We start from the raw sequence: 24,167 nt of genomic DNA, 5'->3' as shown, positions 1-24,167 counted from the left end.
AGCACCACCAAATGCTCTCTTGACCAGAGACTCCTTGATCCCCGGCTTGTAGACGTCCGCGATTGGTGACTTAGCTTGAGATGTGGCGCTAATGCCCCCTGACTAGGGATGAGCCATGCGCTGGATTCGACGAGAGGAGAAGAGAGAGGCGCTCGTGTTTATGAGCAAGAAACGTGCACGGGTTCCCACATAATTTGTCTTTGGTCATTATCTAAAAACGATTGCCTTGGCCTGGATATAGCGTGGCACTTACATAATTTTAAATATATTTAGAGCCATACCCTGGAAATGATTTTTTTTTACTGTTTCAATAATTTCGGATGATGTGCATTGGCTCGAATATAATGTCGATGTACTTATTTATGCAGAATATTTATCGGCGTGCGATGAAAAGGCTCTTAGCCCTTGCCTGTCGTGCATGAATAAGTAATGTGATTGTCGCTGTGTGATTTCTGTGGTGATGTCGTTAATTCTGGAACTTCAAAACTATTCATCACCGGCTTACCTAAATTGCTTACAGCAAAAAAAAACGCCTTCATGATAAATGATTGCAAAAATAAAGTAATGTAATTTAAAATAACCGCATGTCGAGACACAAAGCAGCGGAGCAGATGTGATTGATGTCTCGGGCCGGGCCTGGTGTTCACTTGTTCAACAAGTTTCATTGTCACCATGGTGACTGTATGAAGGCAATTACCACCACCCTCCTTCGACACACCGGCCCTCCTGCGGGTTTGTCTTGCCTTTAAAACGCTTGGCCGCAAGCTCCAGTTTAAGAGAGAAATTAGTCGAGAGCGACCTTTAATTTTTTTATATCTCTGACGAGAATCGCTGTTAATTGACCTGAATGCGGTGGTTATCCACCTCCTGTTGACTACTACTGCACGCTCCGTTGCGTGATGGGCTCCTTTCTCCGTCGCAGCGATGTCGCGAGGACTTCGTGATTCGTCGCTTTACCCAAAGCGAGGTCGCTTGTGTGCTCAGGGGTAATGCATCAAAGCTTGCCCGGTTGACCGTTTACTGTTTGTTGCCATTATGACCAAAGTGGATATTCCTGTGTCCAAACGAAATGATTGGCTAACGCGTGGCCTCGCTCTCATAATAAGCAGCATTGGGGTGAGGCGTCACTGACGCGACTGGAGCCTTTGTGTTATTGTTGCTAAATGTGTCCTGCTCCGATGGCAAATATGTATTGAGTACATGCCACACGTCATCATTGCTCATAGACGTGGGGCGTCAATGATTGTGTTCTGGAGACTCGTGAAAAATGAGACTGGCATGGACTATTTTAACCTAATGAACAGGGATATAACGAATTCCATGGATTCCATTAGCAGTGCCACTAAATAAATGTACGTAGCTCAGGAGGTTATTGTTAATCTAAATGCAAATTACTATTTTATTAAATGAAAGCGCTCATAAACCTGCTTTGAATGACCGGTTTAAAAAAAAAATCTTAAGCAGGTTTTTTTGATGAAGTATTTGTCGGTGGATTGCTCTGAAAGAGATTTCACTGTGTCCATGCGTGGAAACACGGTGGCGGAAGCGGTCGTGATCATCGATGATGAGGCACACAATAAAGACAACTGTTACATGGGGGCGGGGCGGGGGTTTACATGTGCTTAATGGGAAATAATCGCGGCAATACAATGAAACGATATAAGATTCCATTTAAAAAGAGCTAACAAGAACGGCGGTTGGGAAGCTTTTCTTGGGCGAATTTGTTTCTATGATTGCAACTTATATCGTGACCACTTAATGGCTTTACTCTATCAATGTTTATGTACAACATGGTACAATGTATACGTTGATTTTTCGGGGGCCATAATGCGGTGAGAGCGTATAAACACCACGACGAAAATGTCAAAACTCCTGAAATGTAATTGCGGCCGCTTCACCCGTCAACACATCGCTGGAGAGACGCCCGATCGCATCGGTGCCATACACATTGTGGACACTCCAGAAGCAACGATTACCCTTTGGGGGGGAACGACGCATATATGCTGACCCCTGTTTGACCTGGACCTTGGGGATCAGTGATTACCACGAAGTTACATCTCGCCTTTTTTATTATCAAATTCGGTAAAAAAGAATTAACCTCAATAATTCAAGAGCCACAATGCAATGTGGTGAATACGAGACCGATTGGTTCTCAATGTACAGCGTCACGAAGCGGTCCTTTTAACCGACTCCTGCCCCTGTGCAGAATCGCAGAGCGAGTGCGTGTTGGGGCGGAGAGGGAGGGACCCCTTGTGCAACGAAAACTTGAACTCTGCTCCCAAACGCCGTCACCTGTTGCTCGACTCCACTGCACTGCGTCCTTTTCCTCAAGATTATACAATTAAGGAATTCTGCGTGGGGCGGGGGGGGGGGATCCCCTGCACAATAACTGTGATTGTTGTAATTAAGCTGAAGCATGTGGGGAATTAACAACTAATAATGCACTGGGCTCACTTGGCTCCACAGCAGGTTCCACTAATAACACTAAAGCTATTGTATTCACGAGAGCGGCCTTCTACGGACTGCATTAAGGTCAGTACTGTACTGACCTTAATGCGGTTTTAAGTGACCCAAGGTGTCAGTGGCATTCCTATGGATTTACTACCCACACACGTTTCCCGATTACAGAGACCTGGATGGTCGTTGTGTTGACGCAGCTTTTACAAATTCCCCCATTTCGCTGGGGCTCACGAGCGAAATCCCCACGTGCGTGATAGCTCCGAGGACGCTTGCCCTCCACAATGCCTGTTGATGTCAGCTCCCAGTGGTATTGGTTTAATCGATTAAGCCTCGTTCATGGAACTCTGCGAAGTTAGGCCTAGCCTCCCTGCAAATAACGCCCTTGGCAAAATAAGTATTTAATGCTGCTTGAGAACAATAATCCGGTAATAATCCTGTCTGTCCTTTCTTTTCGTATCCATCATGTGACTCGTGTGGATGTGCGTTACCCATTACATATATAAACACCGTGACTTGTAAATGTTTTTTTGTAAAACATGGAGAACTTTCTATTCGTATACCTTTGGTGTCCTTCTCACCGTTACCCTTTGTCTGGGCAGTCACCCTCACCGCGCCCCCCTCCTCCACGCCGAGGCTCATGGGAGCTCGGGGATTGAGTTCAAGTTGACTTTGTTGAACCCCCCGCGAGAACTCAAGTGACCAGGATGAGAAGAGTGACCCCGGGTCACCGAAGTTACCAAAGCAATGAAATCAAGTGTAATGATGAAGCAGATAGAGATGACAGCAACCGCGTTACAGAAGCCATTGACAATACCCCATGGACGTGAAAAAAATCCTTGATGGAAAATTTAAAATGGACTTAAGCTGATTATTGCACTGTATGTAAACAGACCAGGATGTTTGTCAAATTCAGTTGCAAGTGAAGTTACCGTACAAAATGGACAGCTTGATATCAGGCTGTGATTGGCATGGAGTTAACCAAGGGCATTTTGAAGCAGGGCTGTGTTTTTTAAGCACATGGCTGCTGGAATGCATTGCCGCAGAAACCTTGTTGGTGATAGATTAAATGGGATTTTCTTTCATCAGTTAAACTGTTTTGTATGCACATCATATACTAAAGCAGCACGAAAAGCTTTTTTGACAAATGTAATGCACACACATTGTACTGTGAATCAAATATACAAAAAATGTATACACATATACGAAACAGTGAATGTATTTCCAGGAATAGATATGATTAATGTTCATTATTCTTTCCACTGAAGGCCCACTTTGTCTTGAATGTATTTGATAGGCCCTCTTTGTCTTACAAATGTTCAATCTCATTCCGTTGCTGCTCTTGTTAGCATCTCAATAATAAGCCACAGTTTAATGTTGAGGGTGTTGTAAAACTGATTATTTGGTGATGCTGCTGCATTAGCAGGCACAATTAACAAAAAAAATGCAATACGTTCGTCATTAACATTGCCTGCAAGTTAAATCGTATAATAGGCAATGTCTTGGGAAGTGGCCATTCTTTATAGCACACACATACGGATGCCAGGGCGATAGGTGGATACGAGTTGGATACTGTACTTCATGGGGTATGAGTTGGAGACTGCACTTAATGGAGTACGATCATATATTATATTAAAAAAATGTTTGTAAATTGACATGAATGGGTTACCTATTAACCACCATGGTGGCAACAACTAAAAATGTTTTTTTTCGTAGCCAATGAAAAGAACCATATTTTACTCTTTGGTTTTTTCGGTAAAGTCACGTAGGTAGAAAAAACTTTTGTTAAAAAAATTATATATATTTTATTTTTCGACCTAAAATATAAATAATATATTTAATTTATTTTTCTACCTACCTGACTTTACCGAAATAACCAAAGAATATGGATTCCTGCAGTCACGAAAGCTTCAAATCAAGATTGAACCATATTTTATGTTGGGTTGGGCCACGTGATAGTTTAGTGCCAACATTTGCGAGGGGGCCCGTTGGCAGGCACTGTCTACCACCCCTTCGAGGTGTTTGCCAGCGATAAATATGGAACACGTATTTATTTGCGTCCCAGATCAATCAAAAATAAATATGACCAGCACCTGTGATGGCTCCCCTGTGGTCAGATCTGGCGTTGCCCGCTGAGACAGCTGAGCCCTCATTTTGAAAAACACTCATCCACAAGGGGCGGTCAAAGAATTTGGATAATGGAATATTAAAGATACGAACTGTCTTGCACTTTCATTGCAGTCAACCTGAAAATCAATGCAATTGTCATGAGTTCAACTGAGTCGCAGCCGTAGGCTTGGAGGCAACACATTTATTTAACTCCAACACACGGGGTAACTTTCCCCTTAACAGAATAGCAACCTATGGTGGTGGCCACCAGTCTGACTAGACTAGTTACAACGTAACTGCTACTACGAACCGGGACCAACAGCTTGGGTCCGGGTCCACGTGTTGGAGACTCGTTGAACGGAGAACGTAGACGAAGGGTTTCTTCCAGGATGAACAACAACAACAACCCCGGTCCCTCTCGGGACCCGGCTTATCGTCTCTGCGTCGTGGCCGGCTCCGCCCTTGGCCACGACCACATTCCAGATCCCTCGGGAAGGATCTGGGTCCCAACCACGTGACCACCCCCAGCCACCACTTGGGGCCCCTTTGTAGACTTAACCGGTCACGTGTCCTCCCGGGCCATGGCCTCGAATAACCTCATCCGTCGGCCGGCATCCACACACCCTTTCCTGTAGGATTCACTACACAATTATTTGACTACGTGATTATTTAATATATATAAAAACACAGGTGTAAAACATTTTTATCCTAAAATATAGGGCAATGGTCCTTTCACGAGTGTCTTATGAGGCAAATAATTCATGTCCTTGTGCAAATATGTACTTGTATACTTTATTTATTTTAATTTATATTTAATGACTTGCTTAGCTCCCCTATGCTTTGCACTCCTATCCATTTTTGTTGTTTGTTGTTGTAACTTTTTGACCTGGCCCGACCGGACATCTGTGAGAAATATCTTTAGAGCTCATCAGATTCTTCCCGTCTAAATAAAGATTTTGATAACAACAACAAAAATGCTGCCGAGCACTCTGGCTGAGTGTTAACACTTGTACCTTACAGCAAACAGTGCCTGGGTTCGGTTCCTTACCCCGTTGCCTTTCTTCATGGGCTTCCTCTGCGTTCGCTGTTTTTTTTTTACCCCCTACAGCTAAAATCAGATCAATCGGTCACTGATGTTTGTCAGGCATGCCAGTGGAGGGCCCCTCCTGAAAAAGAACGTACACCCACGGCGTCGCTTTCTTTTGGGTAGATAAGCTATTCATTATTTCGTGTTGGAAAAATAAGCAACGGCATTTCGGACGTCTCCCACGTGGCTCCATGCTTGACACGTGGCAGCAGCACGCGGGTTTTTTTTAACAGCAGCAAATGCGCAGCTGGGTGGCAACTTAAGGTCGTGAGGCCATTTGCAAACCAATGTCGTTGACTCCACCGTGCCCTGGCATTGTTTTTTTTCCTTCCTGCCAGACACCGCAAACCTATACGCACTCAACACCTGCGTTCAAAAAATTGATCTTCGTTCCCCATCGGCTGGCATTTCAGGTTTTTGGGAAGGTCACAGTGGACTTGAAATGACAAGCGCAGTGCTCAGCGGTCACTTCACCTGCCTTGTTCCTCAGTAGCTGTGGCAGATATGGCCAGAAGACATGGCGTGCATTGTAAATAAGCCAGCAAAAATCATGGAAAGAGCTGCTTTAAGCTCATTGGATTTTTAAAGCACTTCAAACGCAGACAACCTGAATTCCATTACATTGCCCAGTGGATAGTGTCAATCAAGCTTCAAAGTAACATTGCTGCGCTGTCATTTACTGGGCAAAGGGGTGGAATATTCTCTTTTACAGATATGCTATGTATAACATTACTTTCGCCATGGACTGCACAAGAGCAATCTTGAAATGAGGCTGGCACTGCTCATGTCATGCAAAAGATGCTGCCGTGTGGGACAGGGGTATGGCCAATCCACTGAGTAAAGGAGCCGGTTGCTCTGAAGGAAACCATCATGTTCCAAATTGTCAAAGTTGATTCACTGGGGATTGGTGCCAAGTATTGTACGCGCCTGCACTAGCAACACACTCCAGACCTGTGTGTAATGATGAATGGCCTAACCTTGCTTTCGAAGGACTTGGGGTATTTCCTGGTATCGGTAAAGGTGACTTAGTTGAGCGTCAGAATGCCATGTTGGTCACGACGTGGCATATCTTTCGGTTGTGCTGCTCACTCTTGGTCGGCCCCACGTGGGCTTGATATTGGAGTGGTGATGTACGTGTTTCAATATTCAGAGTCATACTGCAGCACTCATGCATTATGAATGAAGACCTTTTAAATCAGCTGCAAACTAAATGCACAATGGGAGTCAATTTATATTATGAAAATCCAAGTAATTGTAAAATTATAAACTGACATTTAGAATGTTAACGTTCCCAATTATTTTTGGAATATTTTATAATTGCTCTGTTAACACGATGAAAGTTCCTAAACTGTAATAAATGTTAACACCGTATACATACATAAATTATGGAAAGACATGGCCCATGAAAATGCCTCCGTAAGGTTTTTTTTAGTTAAAAACTGTTTCTCCATTAATGTGTACTTTGTCAACCGTGGCTCTGCTTTAATGACAAATACTCCCGGGACAACAAAAAAGGAACGATGCTGTGCGACGTGAAAATATATGTGCTAAATTGACCACGAAATATTTGGAATGAAAAATGTATTCACTATTTGGTTATTTTCTCAGTTGTCACTCACATGTGAAAAAAAAATGTAGAAAATATTTCAGAAATTGCCTTTTGATGTACGATGAACAAACCCAACCGTGACCTTGCCTCAGAACCCAAGTCTCTGGCAAAGTGCCCTGCCCTCTAGTCTCAGCATTGGTTATCTTTCCTCGTGCGAATCTTCCCTGCAGGCCAGGCGACCATCGTGTGCCCTTTGGGGAAGCACCAATGCCTGGGCACAGACCTGTGCATCCCACACAGCAAGCTCTGCAATGGCATCAACGACTGCAGTGATGGCTATGACGAGGGCTCACACTGTGAAGGTAACGCCGCCACTGCTCCTGCCGCTGCCATCGCCGCTGCCACTAACGCCGTCGGCCTGTGCGGGGTTTTGTGAGCGGAAGAGGAACTCAGACCTTTGTGTGTGGCTTTTTAGTCTTTATGTGTCTGTGAAGTATTTACAAGATGTGCTTGTGTAGAGCTTGGCTGAAGCAATTAAATGGAAGGAAGATTGCAATGCAATTGTTCACAAGTGAGAATTATTTTAGAAAACACCCCAGGGCAGTATAAGTACTGCCGCGTTTAGCATGTTGTCTGTTTGACACAATTTACAATTTAAATGTTTTTCCAACCTACTGGATTTAAGTAGGTGTCAATCACTTGAAAGTCACTTCCAGCCACCTTCTACTCTCTAGCCTACTTCCAAGTATAAACAGTGCACGAAATATGAATTTGTAAAAAAAAACCTCTCAAAGGTATTGGACACTGCCTTCTAATAGTCTCAGTGTTTATACATCAGTAGATGGGATCCACACCGCTGGAAGTTAGGAGCTGTATTTGAGGTCACAAGATTTATTGAGCACATAAATGCACACGGACTTAAATTGTTAAGGGCAGAACCTGTGGGTAACAGTTTGGCAAAATGCATTGGCTGTGTTAAATTGGACAGTTTTGTTTTTCATCGTTTCAATAAACACATTTTTTTCAGTTTTCCCCAATTACATACATTCACAAGACATAACGTGTTCCATTAAAGTGTGCTCCACACTTCTTTAGACTCGTTAATAATACGGAACCGCAAGCAAGTTAATTGCCATTGCACATTTCACGTATTGCCATAGCAGTCGTATGTAGGTAAACAGACCAAAGGCCCCGTCATCCGAGCGTGTCAACGTGTACAACGAGATTGCAGCGTATTCTCGTAATAATGAGCGGTCGTTTAAACGCTTTTACAATCTTGCAAATGCAACACTTAGTGGCGGCGTTCGTTTTTTTGTTGTTAGTGGCCTTCGTTAAATGCGTGCCCATTAGTCGCATGAAAGTCGGTGTGCATTTGAAGCGTCAAGCTGCCCCAGAACAGAGGCAGGTAACGCTTTATGTGTGTCTGTTTTTTTTGTTTTAACAATTCATAATGTCGAGGATTAGCGGTTGTTTGATGTTCTACTGTTACATGTAAAAAACGTATTGCTGAGCTGTTGAATTTTTTTTTACCTTCATCTGTTTTCATCTCCTCCAGTATTGTGATTCCGCACCCAGGCAAAGGCGCCCACACAGAGACTCGCATGCAGATGTTAGAACCCGCTGTCACATCCACTTTCGGGCATTGCTTTTCCAAAGTTGGTGTGGGTTGTTGTTGAATGAGGGCACCCTGGACCAGTTTATGGAGCACTTGCCCCTGATATTGGCCGTGAACAGCAATTGTACTTTGAGGTTGTCGGATTTTGCTTACGTCCACATGTTTTCGTGTACATTTGAAGAACATGCATTGTAATTCATGCACTGCTGTGCAAGAGGCACGTAATTTTATGTGAATTACGTGCTTGTTGCACAGCAGTGCTTATATTTATTGTAACCTTTCACGGTGGACTTTGCCGGCCTGCAGTGCAGTGAAATCCATTGTGTTTCTGTACATCTCTCCACCTTCAGCCCACGCTGACCAACGTGGCGAAGCATGGTCAAACATTGCTCTTTGACCCGCACGCTACGGGAAGGCCCTCCGCCGGCAGTACGTCGACTTAGCGGTTGTTCATGTGCAAGCTCTCTTTTGTGGGCTGCGAAAGAAACGTCCAGTTTGCTTGTTCTCTCGTTTTAGAACTCTCGTGCCATGATGTTAACTTTTTTTTACACCATTTTTTAAAGGCATCAACAAAATGAAGTAATCATAATGAGGTAGGCAAATAATAAGGGCGCTCTGTTGTGGGCTAAGGTTGTGTCATCAGTGAGAATTGCTGTACTTTGAAAAACAGTGTCGTGTGGTCCCCCCCCCCACCCGTTCTAAAATTGCTGCCCGGAAATTCCCACACCAACCCACACCCAGCGTTACATGGGGTACTGCTTGAGGAACTTAAAAACTAAACTTCTCTGCAGATCCTCGATGGGGTCAGGTCCAATTGTGTTGACGTTCTAACGGTAAACCGAGTCTTTCGGTGTGTTCCGTGACTTAAAAAAATATTTCCAGCTTAAATACGCATTGAGGCAGTGCTCCGCTCCTTTTTCGAATCCATGAGCCGGTGGGGAAAATTCCACAGTCCAGTGGTGGGGGTGAGTACGAATAGGACATAGAACAACCACTCCAGCGCTGTCCTACCAGACAGTCTCGCCCCTTCACCTGATGAAGGCCGCTTGTGTTGTGGCCGAAACGTCGTGAGAATATTACTGTGTTATTTTATTTTATCAATTTATTATTTTATTCTCATTCTACGTGACTTTACCGAAAGAACCAAAGAAGAAGAACAACCACTGTTGGCTTTTCCCACAAAGCAGTGCTCATTTAATTGGCCGTGGAAGGATGGATGGGCTTAGTTCACCAACCAACCAGGATTTGAACTCACAAAACATTATCATGTTAGATACTTATCATAATTTGTTTACGTGTTTACAACCAGCAGATGGCATTGTCAAAGTTGATTCACAATTTGAAGGTTGTGAGTTCAAATCCCAGGTGGGAAGCCAGTGTTTTTATTGTTGCTGAAAAATCAAGTGACTCCGGCCACATGGTATCAACCAGTCACTGCAAATTGGACATTATGCCCCAGTTTTGAATCACATTTCTCATAAAAAAACACTCAAAGTCAATAAATTGACAAATCGTCACGTATGAACGTTATGAATGTGAGTTCATTTATAACTGTATTGAACGTAATAATCATAGTGAACATACAACATATGCCCCACACCACATACTGTCTTGGTATTTCTTTTTACGCTGATTTACTGCCCACGAGGCAATCAAACATCAAAGACGTCAAGGTGGTATTGGTGATATGAATGATCAGAATTTAGGTTGCCGACAAGATCGTGGATAATACTTTTATTTTTCTTCCTCTCTGCAAAGAAATCAATACAAATTTAGGGTTTTGGCAATGATGTCTGCGCGTGTGACAGGGACTGTCTGGGAAAAAATGTTGGCCCAATAAATAATTCATGTACACATGCATTTTTATTGCCAACATGTTAGGAAAGTGGGATTCGCAACAGAGGTTTTGAAGTCATCAGAGATGTTAAATATTATTGTGATAGCGGCACTGGGATGTTTGCGAATTCATGGGAACTGTACCATCCTGGGTGTTGCAGATGTAGTGGAGTAGGAAGGTGCGTAGTGCAAACAATGTGATTGCATGGAAACAAAGACAGTACGGCTTATGTTGGGTCAGCCTGTTGCGAAGGCAAAGTCATTACGGGTCATGTTGGGTCAGCCTGTAGCGAAGGCAAAGACAGTACAGGTTATGTTAGGACAATTAAGCTGGGGGAGCTAAGGACGGCTGTGATTGGTTGGTGTTGTTGTCAAGGCTGGAGTGGCGTCTTGAAGTCTGACGAGGTAACAGGTGCACGGGCACGCGGAGTGCCGTTGAGACGCGGGTTAATTAATTGGGGTGTAATGAGAGCGGGGATAAGGTCGAGAGTTGGAGTCTGGAGTGGGGAGTTGGAGTTGGGGGCTGGACGAGGCAAGACGTGGAGCAACTGAGGAGACGAAGGGGAAGACGGAGTTCGTTGGGGAGTTGGTTGGTTGGAGAGTTGGAGACAGAGTTTGGAGACAGAGTTTGAGACAGAGTTTGGAGACGGAGTTTGGAGAAGCAGCTAGCAGTAGAGAGAGCGTAACGATAGCGGAGCTGAAGAAGAGAAGTAGTTAGCAGTGGAGAGAGCATAGTGACGGTGATAGTGGAGAGCAGAGACGAAGTAGTTAGCAGTAGAGAGAGCATAGTGACGGTGATAGCGGAGAGCGGAGACGAAGCAGTTAGCAGTGGAGAGAGCATAGTGACCGTGATAGTGGTGAACAGAGACGAAGCAGTTAGCAGTGGAGTGAGCATAGTGACGGTGATAGTGGAGAGCGGAGACGAAGAAGTTAGTGGCGGAGTAAGCACAGTGATAGTGGGGAGTGGAGAGACAAAGTTGGCGAGCGAGTCGAGTGACGCACGGCGAGCGAGCCGTGGCGACCAAGATACTGTGGAATATTGAGGACATGCGGAGAGTTGTAAATAAAGCGGTGTTCGAAGAAAGACAAGTTGTCCGAGTGAAATCGAACACTACACATGTATTACTATCGAGGAAGGATCTCCATTGCATGCATGACATGTCACATCGCTACATCACTGCCTGCTGCTCTGTGCTCGCAATGGCGGAGCCAGGATTTTCAGGTAGGGGGGGCAACCCCTCCAGCAATAAGAAATGATAGAGGAGTTGTAAGTGAGTAAGGACTTGTCCCTTGCTTTTTATTCGACGCGTGTGCGGCGAAGGCACAGCCATCGATCGAGGGTCGAATTCGAACCGCGTTGTGTGATCGCCATCGCGCTCGCTGAAGGTGAATGCCTTCAGGGAAGTCGTGGACTGTATACGCAACTGCGCACAATTCTGTGAGTCACTTATAACCGCTTTGCTGTTACTGATTGCCAATTATGGACTCAGACTATTGTCCTATCATCTCAGAGTCCCTGGCACGTAATAATATGCTACACAGTGGCAGTGGGGGTCGCAAAATGCCGATTTATTACTCATAAACCCCAATGATCCGATCAAAATTAGGGATTCGATCGGATCATTGGGGGGGGGCACGTGCCATCCCCCCCCCCCCCCCACACAGTCTCCGCCAGCGCGTGCTCGTCTGGCGGACCATGATGATGCTGGAGTGTCTGAGAGCCGAGTGCCACGCTCACAGCGCTTGGAGGCAACACGCGCCGCGCTCCTTCCTCCACCTGCCTGATCATCTTGTTACAACAGAGGGACACAAACAGAAGCTTGCATTGATAGATTAATAACTTTGATTCGTGTTTTCTTTTTTTAAGATGCAACATTTATCTGTTTGACATGAGAGACGTGCGGCGCGGCACCCGCGCAAAAGCTGTCTTTGCGGTAATGGTGTCCAAGCAGCTGATCCGGTCCCACCCTGACAGGGACATTAAAGTGTCTGCTGGAATTTGTGTTCAAATGGCACTCAAAGTCGGCTTCAAATGAGCCATGGCGCCAGCAGCTTGCTGGCCATGAGTCACATAAGCTTTCGTGACTGCAGGGATTTATATTCTTGGTTCTTTCGGTAAAGTCACGTAGAATGGAAACAATAAAATAATAAAAATATAAAATACCCAAAAAATAAATTTAAAAATATAATAAAAATATCTTTTTTTGTTATTTTATTGTTTCCCTTCTACGTGATTTTACCGAAAGAACCAAGAATATGAATCACATTGCTCGAGAGGAGGATAACATTCTCAGCGGAGAGTGGTGCCCGGCATGTTGTGTAATAAGCTGTCACGACTCGACTGCCCGCGAATTGTTTTTGCCGCCCAACGCGCCGACAGGATTGTGGTCGGTGTCTCTTAAAATCTCAGGCAAGGTTTTTCACGAAGCCCAAAATCCTGTTCACCTGGGGGCCTTGTTTTATTCGGAAATTGGATTTTTAAGTGTGGGCACGACAAGGGAGGTGGATAGGTGGCTTTGACACATTTCATTATCACTCGCTGTATAAGGTGGGACGTGGCTGTACATATCTTTCAGGAATTCTCAGCCCCTATGGCCTTTCACAACATGCACAGCTCATATGTAAAACTAACATGTTCCTAATTATTGTCGCAACAGACAAATGCTTCATTTGACCCAGGCAAGAGTCCACTGAGACCACATAATATGCCTTTTAAACATGCGATTTTGGGGTGGTTCATAGTTTGCAAGGAAGGCAAACGATACAATTCTATTTTTAAAAAGTGGGAGAAAGACTTATTGAATGAGTTGAGCAAGTGTAGGCAGATCTCTGTAAAGCAAATCATGTTCATCAGAGTCCACCCATTGAGCAGAGGAAGTGTCGTGGCATAGAATGAGTCACGAGAGTACATAGCATGGGATGCTCGGACAGAGGAGGATTATGGGTACAGCAGCCCAGTCTGCCGGTGAGACACGTGGGCATAGTCTGGAACCTTCTGATGAGAACCAGAAGGGGGCATGGCTGAAAGAGGAGCCTGGCCACGCCAGGAAGGATAAAAGGGAGGCTCCGACACTCAGTCGGGGTTGTCGTCTGGGAAAGGAACTGGTCGTGCTGCCGCCATCCTCGTCTTCACCTCCTCGGCGTCGCTGGTAGTGTACAGACCGGGTGTAGATATGCCCTGTGACGATATGGAACAGAATAAAGGATGTGCCTCCAACTCTTAGTGTGTCCAGATTGATACACTACAGAAGTGCCAAATGTCAAATTTGGAGAAGCATGGAATAAATATGAACATCACCAAAGAGTCTAGCTCTTGGAACTAATTAGTGAGCCCATTTAATAAAATCTCAATCATCGAATGGTGCCTTCATAATTCTTCTGTACAAAAAAATAGGGAGACACAACTGAATCGATGAATTATTCACGGAGATTTGATTGGAAACATCATTTTTTTTTGTTACAATTTGGAGGCTAACCAATCACCTATGAGTGAGTAGTATTGCGGAAATGCTTTTTTTATGGCATTGAGGAATCGGATTCCATAAAAACTACTCGTTCACAAGGAACGCCATGCTTGGAATTCCAGTGAGAAATAGAAATCGGAAAGACGCGGATGAGATAACGTGCAGCAAATTGGAGGCATCGCATTGAATGTGAAGGAGACGTAGGTCGGATTTGAGCAGGACTTCTCGTGTGAAGAGGCGACGGCCAGCGGCCCGAGACGAATGATGGATTGGTAGCCAAAATGTGTAAAACGCCCGCAAGGGCGACCCGCCTGGAGATGGAGTGATGAGATCCGCGCGTGTACAGGAGCCAGATGTGATGCGGCTTTAGTGCGGGAGTGTCGTCGACGACTTGAGGAATCCGTCTTCCAGCAGTGGGTAGATCATGGCTTCTGATGCTGCCGATGAAACCTGATTACCCCCTCAATTATACAATAAACAATTGCATTGTTTATATGAAAGATGAGTGGTAAAATAATGTAATTATTATTTAAATCCAAGGGAGATAATAAAGCCTTTTCAGTGTTCTTGATTTTAAAGTGAGAATTTAAATGGTGCAAGAAAACGATCATTTACTTTTTTAATTAGTTTCAGATCACAGATTTATATACGCGCTGGCAGAACTCTGAGGTGAAATAACATTTGGTGCCAGGTAGTCGCCCAATTTCAATTTCCTTAATTAAACTGCAGTGGTTTTCCAGTAATTCTTCTGAACTCTCTGCAACAAAACCGCAGGCCGACATTCCTCTCGCTCCTCTGTGTTGAGTATTTGCGCACATCCAGCGATCCCTCACGAACCGTACAACAGGGTTAGGTTCCGGGAAGGCAAGTCCGACCTACCACGGGTCCTTTCCCAGGAATCTAACCCCGCGTTTGGCGGAGATAGCCACGCCCTATCTGTGCGTGGCTATCTCCCCAGGCTCAACCAGCTGTTCTATCTGGGTCCACATCCCTTGGCCCCTCTCAGGATACCAGGGGCATTGGAGCAAAATCAATTGGATGTGAAGCAGGCATCCGTTTCCCTTAAGAACATCCATCGCCTGTACACATAATTATACACAAGTGACAAAAATATATATTTAAAAATAAAAAAAATGTAAGGAAGATTCACCAATGAACATTGTGTGCTGTCTTTGCTTGAATGCATGGTATTGATTAAATATTCCACATGTATTGCCTTAATGGATTTGCCATTATAAATTAAAAAAAAATGTTATTCAACCTCATTTGTATACGGTGCTTATAATTTGTTTGAAAGCATTTGGTAAAATGTGGAGGATAAAAATTAAAGCACACACTATAAGAGAGAAGTTTTACAAAGTAGAGCAGTGCTGCGAACCAGAAGTGAAAACAAATTTTCGTTGTTACTTCAACTATAAATGTCAAAGAATTCCAAATAATTCCAAAGGATTGGAAAGAACAGTCCTGCTGCTTTTGCATCGCTTGGGCAACATTCAGCTGTCCCTGGAGAGGCATGAGGCACCACCGCTACAAGAGCAAAGAACCCTTACATTTCTGGGGATAGAAAAAGTTGTCCGATGCATATTTTAATGCAGTATTAATGCCGATGCCGCCGTGTGCACCGCACTTGCATTCCAGAGGTCACCGGTTTGACCTCCTTGCGTGGCCAGTGGACACCGATGTGGAAAATCCACCGACCCCCCCCCAACGCCCACCCTCACCAACGTCTGTCCACCCAGCAGTAGAAATTGGTGCACCAGTCATTTGATCGGCAGGTGGTGTGTGGTGTGGTATAGCGTGATTACTCCCACCTCATCCAAGATAGCTGCAGTGTGGAGAAGTAGGACAGATAGCCTCCGAGAGGCCCTCTCGAGCTCCCTGGCTGGGGGGGGGGGGTGTTACATTGATCTCACGCGAATAGCGCATTGACACAATCATGTGCCGTTAAAGGAATACTCATTTTACGCTATGAAATTCGCAATGCAGGGCTGCGCTATTATTCACGGAGGAATATGACTCGTGTACTCCAGATGCTATAGGTCCACATGCTGGAGGAGAGGACAGTGTCATTGCAGACAGTAGTATGCTCCAAATGATCCAATACGATTTTCTCATATGTACGAAAAAAGTGCCTTTTGTTGCTCTATTCGAATGAGCAATGGAAGGCACTCGTCTCTGTCGGAAGCCCGGAGCAATTTGCGAGAAATTATATATTTATAGGACGAAGAGCAGTCTCCCCATAGATCAGCCACTCCTGAATTGTACTTGCTTTATTGATCAACAGGAGGTGAAAGGCTCATTCGACCTCAGCTAGGATTTAAACTCAACTTTCCAATCGGGAGTTGAGCACCGTGCCATGGTGCTATGCGTCTCTGAGCTAAAACCGGGGAGCTTTAGCTCTTGTTTGCATAGCAGAACAGAGTAGCAATTGTATGAACATATATCAAAATCAGAATCTTTTATTTCGACTGGAAGAATCCGATGAGCTGTGAAGCTCTTGTTCACAGATGTCCAGTAGTTTTCACAGATGCCCAGTAACATATATGTTCGCGCAAGCACGAGTGCCCCAATAATCCTCTGGCTTGTTGGAGCGACAGAAAGGGATCTATATAGCATGAATATATCGGAGAGAAAATTGGACAAAACACGGAAGGACACAATTTGGGAGGAACAGGCAGGAGTTGAGTGGTAGAATGACGGTTTGGGTGTTGGCCCTAAGGCAAGAGAAATCCATGTTGCGAGAAACACAATGTACATGCGTACGGATGGTAAGATGTCTTGGGCATATAAACACATTCCACTAAATTAACAGGGGGCTTGATCTGGTTTCACAAAATTGTACAGTATTGTGTTCGAGCACATTCATACCAGTTGGAAATTTCATAATCTAATGTTCCACTCTACTGGATTACAATTATTTTGTCAGTTGTAAATAATTTCAGCCTTTCGGACTCTCACAGTCTTAAATCATTGATATTTGTAAAAATGTAAAGGATTGCGTGAAAAAATACATTTATTTTCTGGGAAATGTTTCTGTTGTGGCACGTATTTGAGTCTTGCAGTGACTGAAATCAATACTTTGGATAAAGGCACTGATGTCACTTAAGCGTTGCATGAATCGTACGACTGTTTTCCTTTATCGTGCATCTCGTCATACGTCACAGCGTAGAGTGCCCCAAAATATTAACTGACTTTTTCTCAATGCGGAAATGAGTGCACACACAATCGTGTTCTACGTGTCAGCTACATTTACCATATTCTTTGGATGATAAGGCTCACATTTTGTTTTGCCTCTGTATTTTAAAGAAAGAGGTGGCAGTGCATATTATCATCTGGTATTTGTGTGACTAGGTTTGTGTAACTTTATTTAGATCGAGCACAAGATTTGTCTTCTTTTTTTAACTTTCCGAGGCATCTTATAATCCAGAGAATAAGGTAATGTACACTCTTATTCGTGCTTTGCCTGATATTGATATAACTGCAACTTAGATCTCCTTTTCCTTATGGTCCAGTAAGTGTCTCCGTGCTCAAAGGAGCGTTGGGGCAGTACAAATTTATATTGGTGTCTTCATCCAGCACTGGGACAGTCGCATTTTCATAGCACAACCAATGTTGACTTGCCCAAAAAGTTATGCTCACTTGATAGACCCCAGAGGGAAAATGTGAGTAGAATAGATTCTTAAAATATTCTCATTCAAGTTTGGGCAGGTGATAAGAGTTGCACATAGGCAAGGAGACACCTTTTGTAGTCTCGTGCGCTTGCCTTCTTGGAGCGGTGTCCGCATACGAATCGGGTTTAGTCACGGGGTGCAGCCACAGCTCCCCCATGACCCTGTCGGCTGCAAAGTGGCCACAAACTACCTGCTGCGGTGTGGCCTTTCGCTCAGTCTGCAGAGTTTAGAATTGTGGGCTTGTCTCTTTGGGAGATCATTGCAGAGGCATTGAAATAAATTCCTGGAGCCATCGGCCTATTTCGGAGCTCTCCAGTAAAGTCGCTTTTGGCAGCTGCTTTGCGTGCGAAGGTCCCCATACACTGCCTGTTGATGGGGGTCAAATACATGTAATCGTGCCAATTGCAAGAACACATTTACTCAACTTCCAGTTAATGGTATGTGCAATTGGTGAGCTTCAAAAACTATTTTTAAAAACATGTATATATCATCTTCTTTGGTTCTTTCGGTAAAGTCACGTAGAATGAGAATAAAATAATAAATTGATCAAATAAAATAACACAATAATATTCTCACGACGTTTCGGCCACAACACAAGCGGCCTTCATAAGGTGAAGGGACGAGACTGTCTGCTAGGACAGCGCTGGAGTGAAAGAGCCACGTTCAGATCACGACCTTTAAGCTGTGTGAGAGGAAACAAAGTGCCTTGACAAAGGAATTAGCATATAATTTAGCATTGAAATGGCTGAGTGATTAGCTTGTGACTGGTCACAGAAATAGCTATGTTATATATCACAATGCTATATGGCATTTCGCCATATAGCATTGTGATATATAACGACTTATTGTTGGTAGCTTAGCTGATTGGAGAATATAGAGTTTATTGATAACATTAAGGTAATTTATATTTTAGTTTTTTTTATTGGTTCACTATATAGTTCTGTGAATAGCTCAGATGTGTAGGCCTTGACTTCAGCATAGTCATTTCTGTGACCAGTCACTAGCTAATCACTCAGTTATTTCAATGCTAAATTCGCGTAGTTATTTCAATGCTAAATTCTCCTGTTTGATTTGTACTAAGTGCCTCGGTGAATGTGTATGCTCTGACTTTAACGTAGCTATTTCTGTGACCAGTTACAAGCTAATCACTCAGCTATTTCAATGCTAAATTCTATGCTAATTCCTTTGTCAAGGGGTGCCTCTGCGGATGTGTATGCTTTAACTTAGCTATTTCAATGCTAAATTCTATGCTTATTCCTTTATCAAGAGGTGCCTCTGCGGATGTGTATGCTTTAACTTTTAACATAGCTATTTCTGTGACCAGTCACAAGCTAATCACTCAGCCATTTCAATGCTAAATTATATGCTAATTCCTTTGTCAAGGCGCTTTGTTTCCTCTCACACAGCTTAAAGGTCGTGATCTGAACGTGGCTCTTTCACTCCAGCGCTGTCCTAGCAGACAGTCTCGTCCCTTCACCTGATGAAGGCCGCTTGTGTTGTGGCCGAAACGTCGTGAGAATATTATTGTGTTATTTTATTTGATCAATTTATTATTTTATTCTCATTCTACGTGACTTTACCAAAAGAACCAAAGAAGATGAATCATTGCAGTCACGAAAGCTTTAAATCGAAATGTATATATCATTTTAGCACTTATATCAAGTATGTGATTCACAGACTATAATAGTATGACATCACCCACAAGAGAGAAAGGGCTTGCTATATGTCTTTTTGTGACTGCCAAATCAAATAAAACTCCCACCCAGGGTCTCAATAATGCTTAAATAATTACATAGATGGGGGCAGCGGTGTATTCTCAAGTAGTCATTATATCCATAATAAAGGTGTTTGGGTTAGATCGCTTAAACATAAATGTGTCGTTAAACCCGCCACCACCCAACAGCCAATTAGTAAGGTAAACAAAACGTGTCAATTCGTTACGAGTACAGCACACCGGTGTGTTGGAGAATAAACCCACAACAGGCATAGTTGTGTTGCCTGATGATGCTGGTTGTAATTACTGGCGAAACGTCGTACTCGAATTGTAAATGTTGTGGCTTGGCTCTCCAGCACACCGGTGTGCTGTACTGGTAAGGAATTCGCATTATGCTCTGACTTTAACGTAGCTATTTCTGCAGCAGGTACAAGCTCTATTTCTGCAGCAGGTACAAGCTAATCACTCAGCTTTCTCAATGCTAAATTCTATGCTAATTCCATTGTCAAGATGTGTATGCCTTAACTTAGCTATTTCAATGCTAAATTCTATGCTAATCCCTTTAACAATGGGTGCCTCTGCGGGTGTGTATGCTTTAACTTTTAACATAGCTATTTCTGTGACCAGTCACAAGCTAATCATTCAGCCATTTCAATGCTAAATTATATGCTAATTTCTTTGTCAAGGCACTTTGTTCCTCTCACACAGCTTAAAGGCCGTATCTGAACGTGGCTCTTTCACTCCAGCGCTGTCCTACCAGACAGTCTCGCCCCCCTTCACCTGATGAAGGCCGCTTGTGTTGTGGCCGAAACGTCGTGAGAATATTATTGTTATTTTATTTTATCAATTTATTATTTTATTATCATTCTACGTGACTTTACCGAAAGAACCAAAGAAGATGAATTCGCATTTTTTGTTTACGTAACAAACCTTACTGGTTGGCTGTGTCGGGTGGTGGCCGGTTTAACGACACATTTATATATTTACCCGGTCTAACCCAAAACACCTCTTATGGATAATATTGGTCGCATGATGTGTACGAGTAATCGTGGTTACTTCTCAGTATACCTAGGGTCCTATGGTGTATCTACATCTGCTTGTGTTCCCAAACTGATTGTATTTGCTGAACAAATATGGTTATTGGTAAGAGTGGAATGGGTCCACGACCCCACTTAGGTAAATCCAATCGAATTGTCGCATCTCTGGAGTCACAATTTAAATCAAATAATACGTTGTTATTTTTTTAAACATTGCACAGTAGTCTATGGTAGCACCTCGAGTGGCTTCAAAGGTACCACGAACCCATCGCAATGCAACACAAACGGAGAGAGGTAGGTGTCGGTTGAGTCCCATCAGTGAAGGTTTGTGTCAAGTGCATCTGTTCAACAGGGTCAACGGTGTCTAACCTGGTCTCCTCGGGGTGGCTTGGTAATTTCATCAACAAATTGATGATGGTCACCTGCCGTAAGTAGGGGATGCTGAAAAGAGTTACTGCCAATTTGATTTGATGGAGGGATCCATCGTCGTGGCCGCTGGCAAAGTGGAACCAGGAAACGTGTAGCATCAAAAGCCCAGGTGTCTCACCTTTCATGCTGCCCATATAAAGTGTCAAGTTTATGTTTCGCGTTAACAGGTGTGAGAGAACGTGAGACCTGGACAGTCTCATTTGCAAGAATCACCTGGGTCACAAAGTGCACGGGAGTGAGCTCGTGTAAAGTTCACGTTTGCGTGTGAGCAAGCGTCCACTTGGCCGGCTTTGTCAAAATAACAAAACCACGTGAAACTCTCGGGACAGCTGTTTTCTGCTCGTCAACTTTCCAAGTGTTAATAGAATGCAGTGTTGAGATATAACCTTCACACGAAAGCTATTTCTTGGTGAGATGTCTATATAAAAGGTTTATATGCTTCTATTAAAGTCTAATACCATTGATCTCCCTACATATAATTCGTATTTGACATATCAATGACGGAATTATATGAAAGCCATTTTTCTCGTGTGATTATTTCTCCAAGCTTTTATTTGCGTGATATTATGCGCTATAAATAAGACTGCATTCTTAACTCGGTCATCATACCGTTTGTATTGGCATAAAGAAACGGTCGCAGTGCCATTGTCCGTTTCCAGTGTGTCTGTATTTTTCAACCTCGGGCTTTAAAACCTTATTTGAATTGGGAGTGTGCCATTGACTTCTCTGTGCGTGGTCGAATGCAATGCAGGGGGATGAGGACGCCTAGGGGAAGACTCCCCGGAGGGCAACGCCTGATCCGCCAAAGAGCACCAGAGGCATCTGGAGCGAAACCAGAGGACGCCAATGACTCACAAATTGCAACGCGCTAGAGGGAAACACGCGCAGGCCTTTTAGCCGCTAAGTGGGCAGCAGATTCCGCGAATTTTTTGTTGGCGGAATTGCTCCGTTTCTGTATCATTGTCAATGCTTTTTGCGTGGGATGTTTGTGTCGTTGTCGTAAAGGTGATTGAGACATTATTTGGCGTCCCTTCGCCTGCGTGGACATGTTCTGTCTGTACGGGCAGAGAGATATATAACGAGAATAACAATGCGATCACATTGAGCCTTTACTCCCTTGGCGCCCTTTCCCTGCGACTGAAACAGCATTATCGGGGAACTGCACGGATATTGGATGCCAGCACAGGTGCGCTGTAACGAGAGAAGGCCCGGTGTGTTACTGTGAGAACGGCCAGCAAGTGATGCCTGATAAAAAGGGCTGCAAAGGTAACCTTTACACGAGACACCTCGGTGCGCTTACCGCTGTCTCTTTTTGAAGCATCGCACTTTTTTTGTTTTAACAAATGCCCTCGGTGGCCCAGGCACCTGTTTTCTTATTTCATACGCGGTTCCTATTAGCATTCAGAAACACACATTCTCCGCCGGAATGTTGCTCCCGCTTGCTCCCCTCGGATTTCCCCAAATGCAGCTTTGCTTTTTCTTTTTTGCTGCCTTGCACATCTGAGCCATTACCTAATGTGACAAATGCCGACGTCTCGCACGCCTCTCTCTATCGTCGTTTCTCATTTACATTCAGATTGTCGAGCGGCCTCGTGTGTGTGTCGGGGGCATTTTCTCCGACGAATAATTCTCTCCTCAACCCTGCGCGTGTCTCTCGAGGTCCTTTTCGTTGATCGTCGTAGCTTGTGCTGTATATTTTATATCTCACTGTTTATTATATATTTTTTCTTTTGTTACCATCATTAAAAAAATGGCATTTCAAGAAAGTTGAGTTTCAAAGCGCGATTGATTTGTCTTGATGGCTCAATTTGCACGTGTCTTCGACATGATCTCTTTTGACAAGTTTTGAAACCCGCAACTTTTCTCCGCGACGGCACTCAAGCGCCGGTACATTTTGCCCGCCCTCCTCTGTGCCCGACAGACTTCGATGAGTGCGGGCTGTACGGGACGTGCAGCCAGATCTGCCGCAACACGGCGGGATCATTTACGTGCGGTTGCGTGGAGGGCTACGCCCTGCAGCCCGACGGAAGGTCCTGCAAGGTCAAATACGGTGAAACAGCACCCGCCTTGGCGATACACTTCACTCCACACATCGCCGCACGCGAAGACATTTAATTATCACAACCAATTACGGACACCTTCCTCCTGAGCGATCTCGTCGCTAGCGCCGTGTCGGAGACGTCAAAAATCTCAATTGCAAAGTCGCGGGCGCGGATTCCAGTTAGCGGTTCACTCCATCATACATATCTACTTGTTCAATTAAAAAATGAATTTGTTTCAATTGAACGCAAAGACTAGTTCCTGCCATAACAATGTGCTACTTCTGGCACTGGTCTACAAATGCCAACAGAGATTATCGCAACCCAATGTTTCCTTGAGCCTTGAGCATGTAGGTCCTTTCGGCTACAGGTGATAGAACACCTTGAAGAGACACGCATTTCAGTATCTGGCTGAAACCAGGCCGCTTCTGAAAAGAGCTATATAGCTTAGTGGGTCTTACTTGGTAAAATAAAACAAATGGTTTGTTCATAGTTTAGTTTAAGATAATTTTGTTGGGAGTGCACTGCTGCTGCCATTAAAGTACATTTTTGGGGAGAAAAATATGTCTTGAATATATTCCTCCTATCTTTTATTATTTTGCAACGAAAAAACTAATACATTTGATCTATTATAGGTAACATTGACAACATTGCTTGTACCAGAGGTGCATGCCGATTATCCCTGCTGATGCAGTGAATTGTCGCAATTCAAGGGTTTGTTTTGATGCTGTGGTGTATGTAGCTACTTCTACTGGAGGATCATGCAAACCCCACTACCTACAACATATACAAATGGAAACACGTGGATTATTCTACACACCACTGAGTGCATGTACTGTGTGCTTACAACTACGATATTGATTAATTCATGTGCTCTCACACCCCTACTATCGTGTATTAACAACAGATTCCATAACACTACTTTACATAATATTGCTAAGTCTGAAGAGCAACTATTTAAAATGACAACGTATAACAGCAAGCATGCCGTAACCCGCACATGAACATGCATCTCCGTGTTTGCAAGTCTTGCTGGAAACGCAAGTCGTATGAATGCGTTAAAACATTTATACACATTATTTATTTACGTGTATAAATTATATAAAACATTTCCCCATCCGCGTTATGTACCGGCTCGCATAATTATTAACAACACTCTT

At 43.9% G+C, this 24,167-nt stretch overlaps 1 protein-coding gene across 7 annotated transcripts in view; it reads left to right on the top strand.

Annotated features, from left to right (window-relative positions):
- LOC116949636 (prolow-density lipoprotein receptor-related protein 1-like) overlaps positions 1-24,167 on the top strand; it is a 289,619-nt gene that overhangs the window by 101,752 nt on the left and 163,700 nt on the right. For all 7 annotated transcript variants that reach the window (XM_076069024.1, XM_032967210.2, XM_032967186.2 and 4 more), the window contains 3 exons: positions 7,433-7,564; positions 22,115-22,234; positions 22,890-23,018. In XM_076069024.1, the coding sequence (XP_075925139.1) occupies positions 7,433-7,564; positions 22,115-22,234; positions 22,890-23,018 (381 nt within the window). The remainder of the gene's footprint in view (positions 1-7,432; positions 7,565-22,114; positions 22,235-22,889; positions 23,019-24,167) is intronic.

The sequence above is a fragment of the Petromyzon marinus genome, chromosome 2 (assembly GCF_048934315.1).
Source record: "Petromyzon marinus isolate PM22_M1 ecotype Great Lakes invasive population chromosome 2, UKy_Petmar_22M1.pri1.0, whole genome shotgun sequence".
Classification (NCBI taxonomy): domain Eukaryota; kingdom Metazoa; phylum Chordata; class Hyperoartia; order Petromyzontiformes; family Petromyzontidae; genus Petromyzon; species Petromyzon marinus.
Note: the sequence above shows the minus strand (reverse complement) of the source record. Positions and strands in the feature narration are given on the sequence as shown.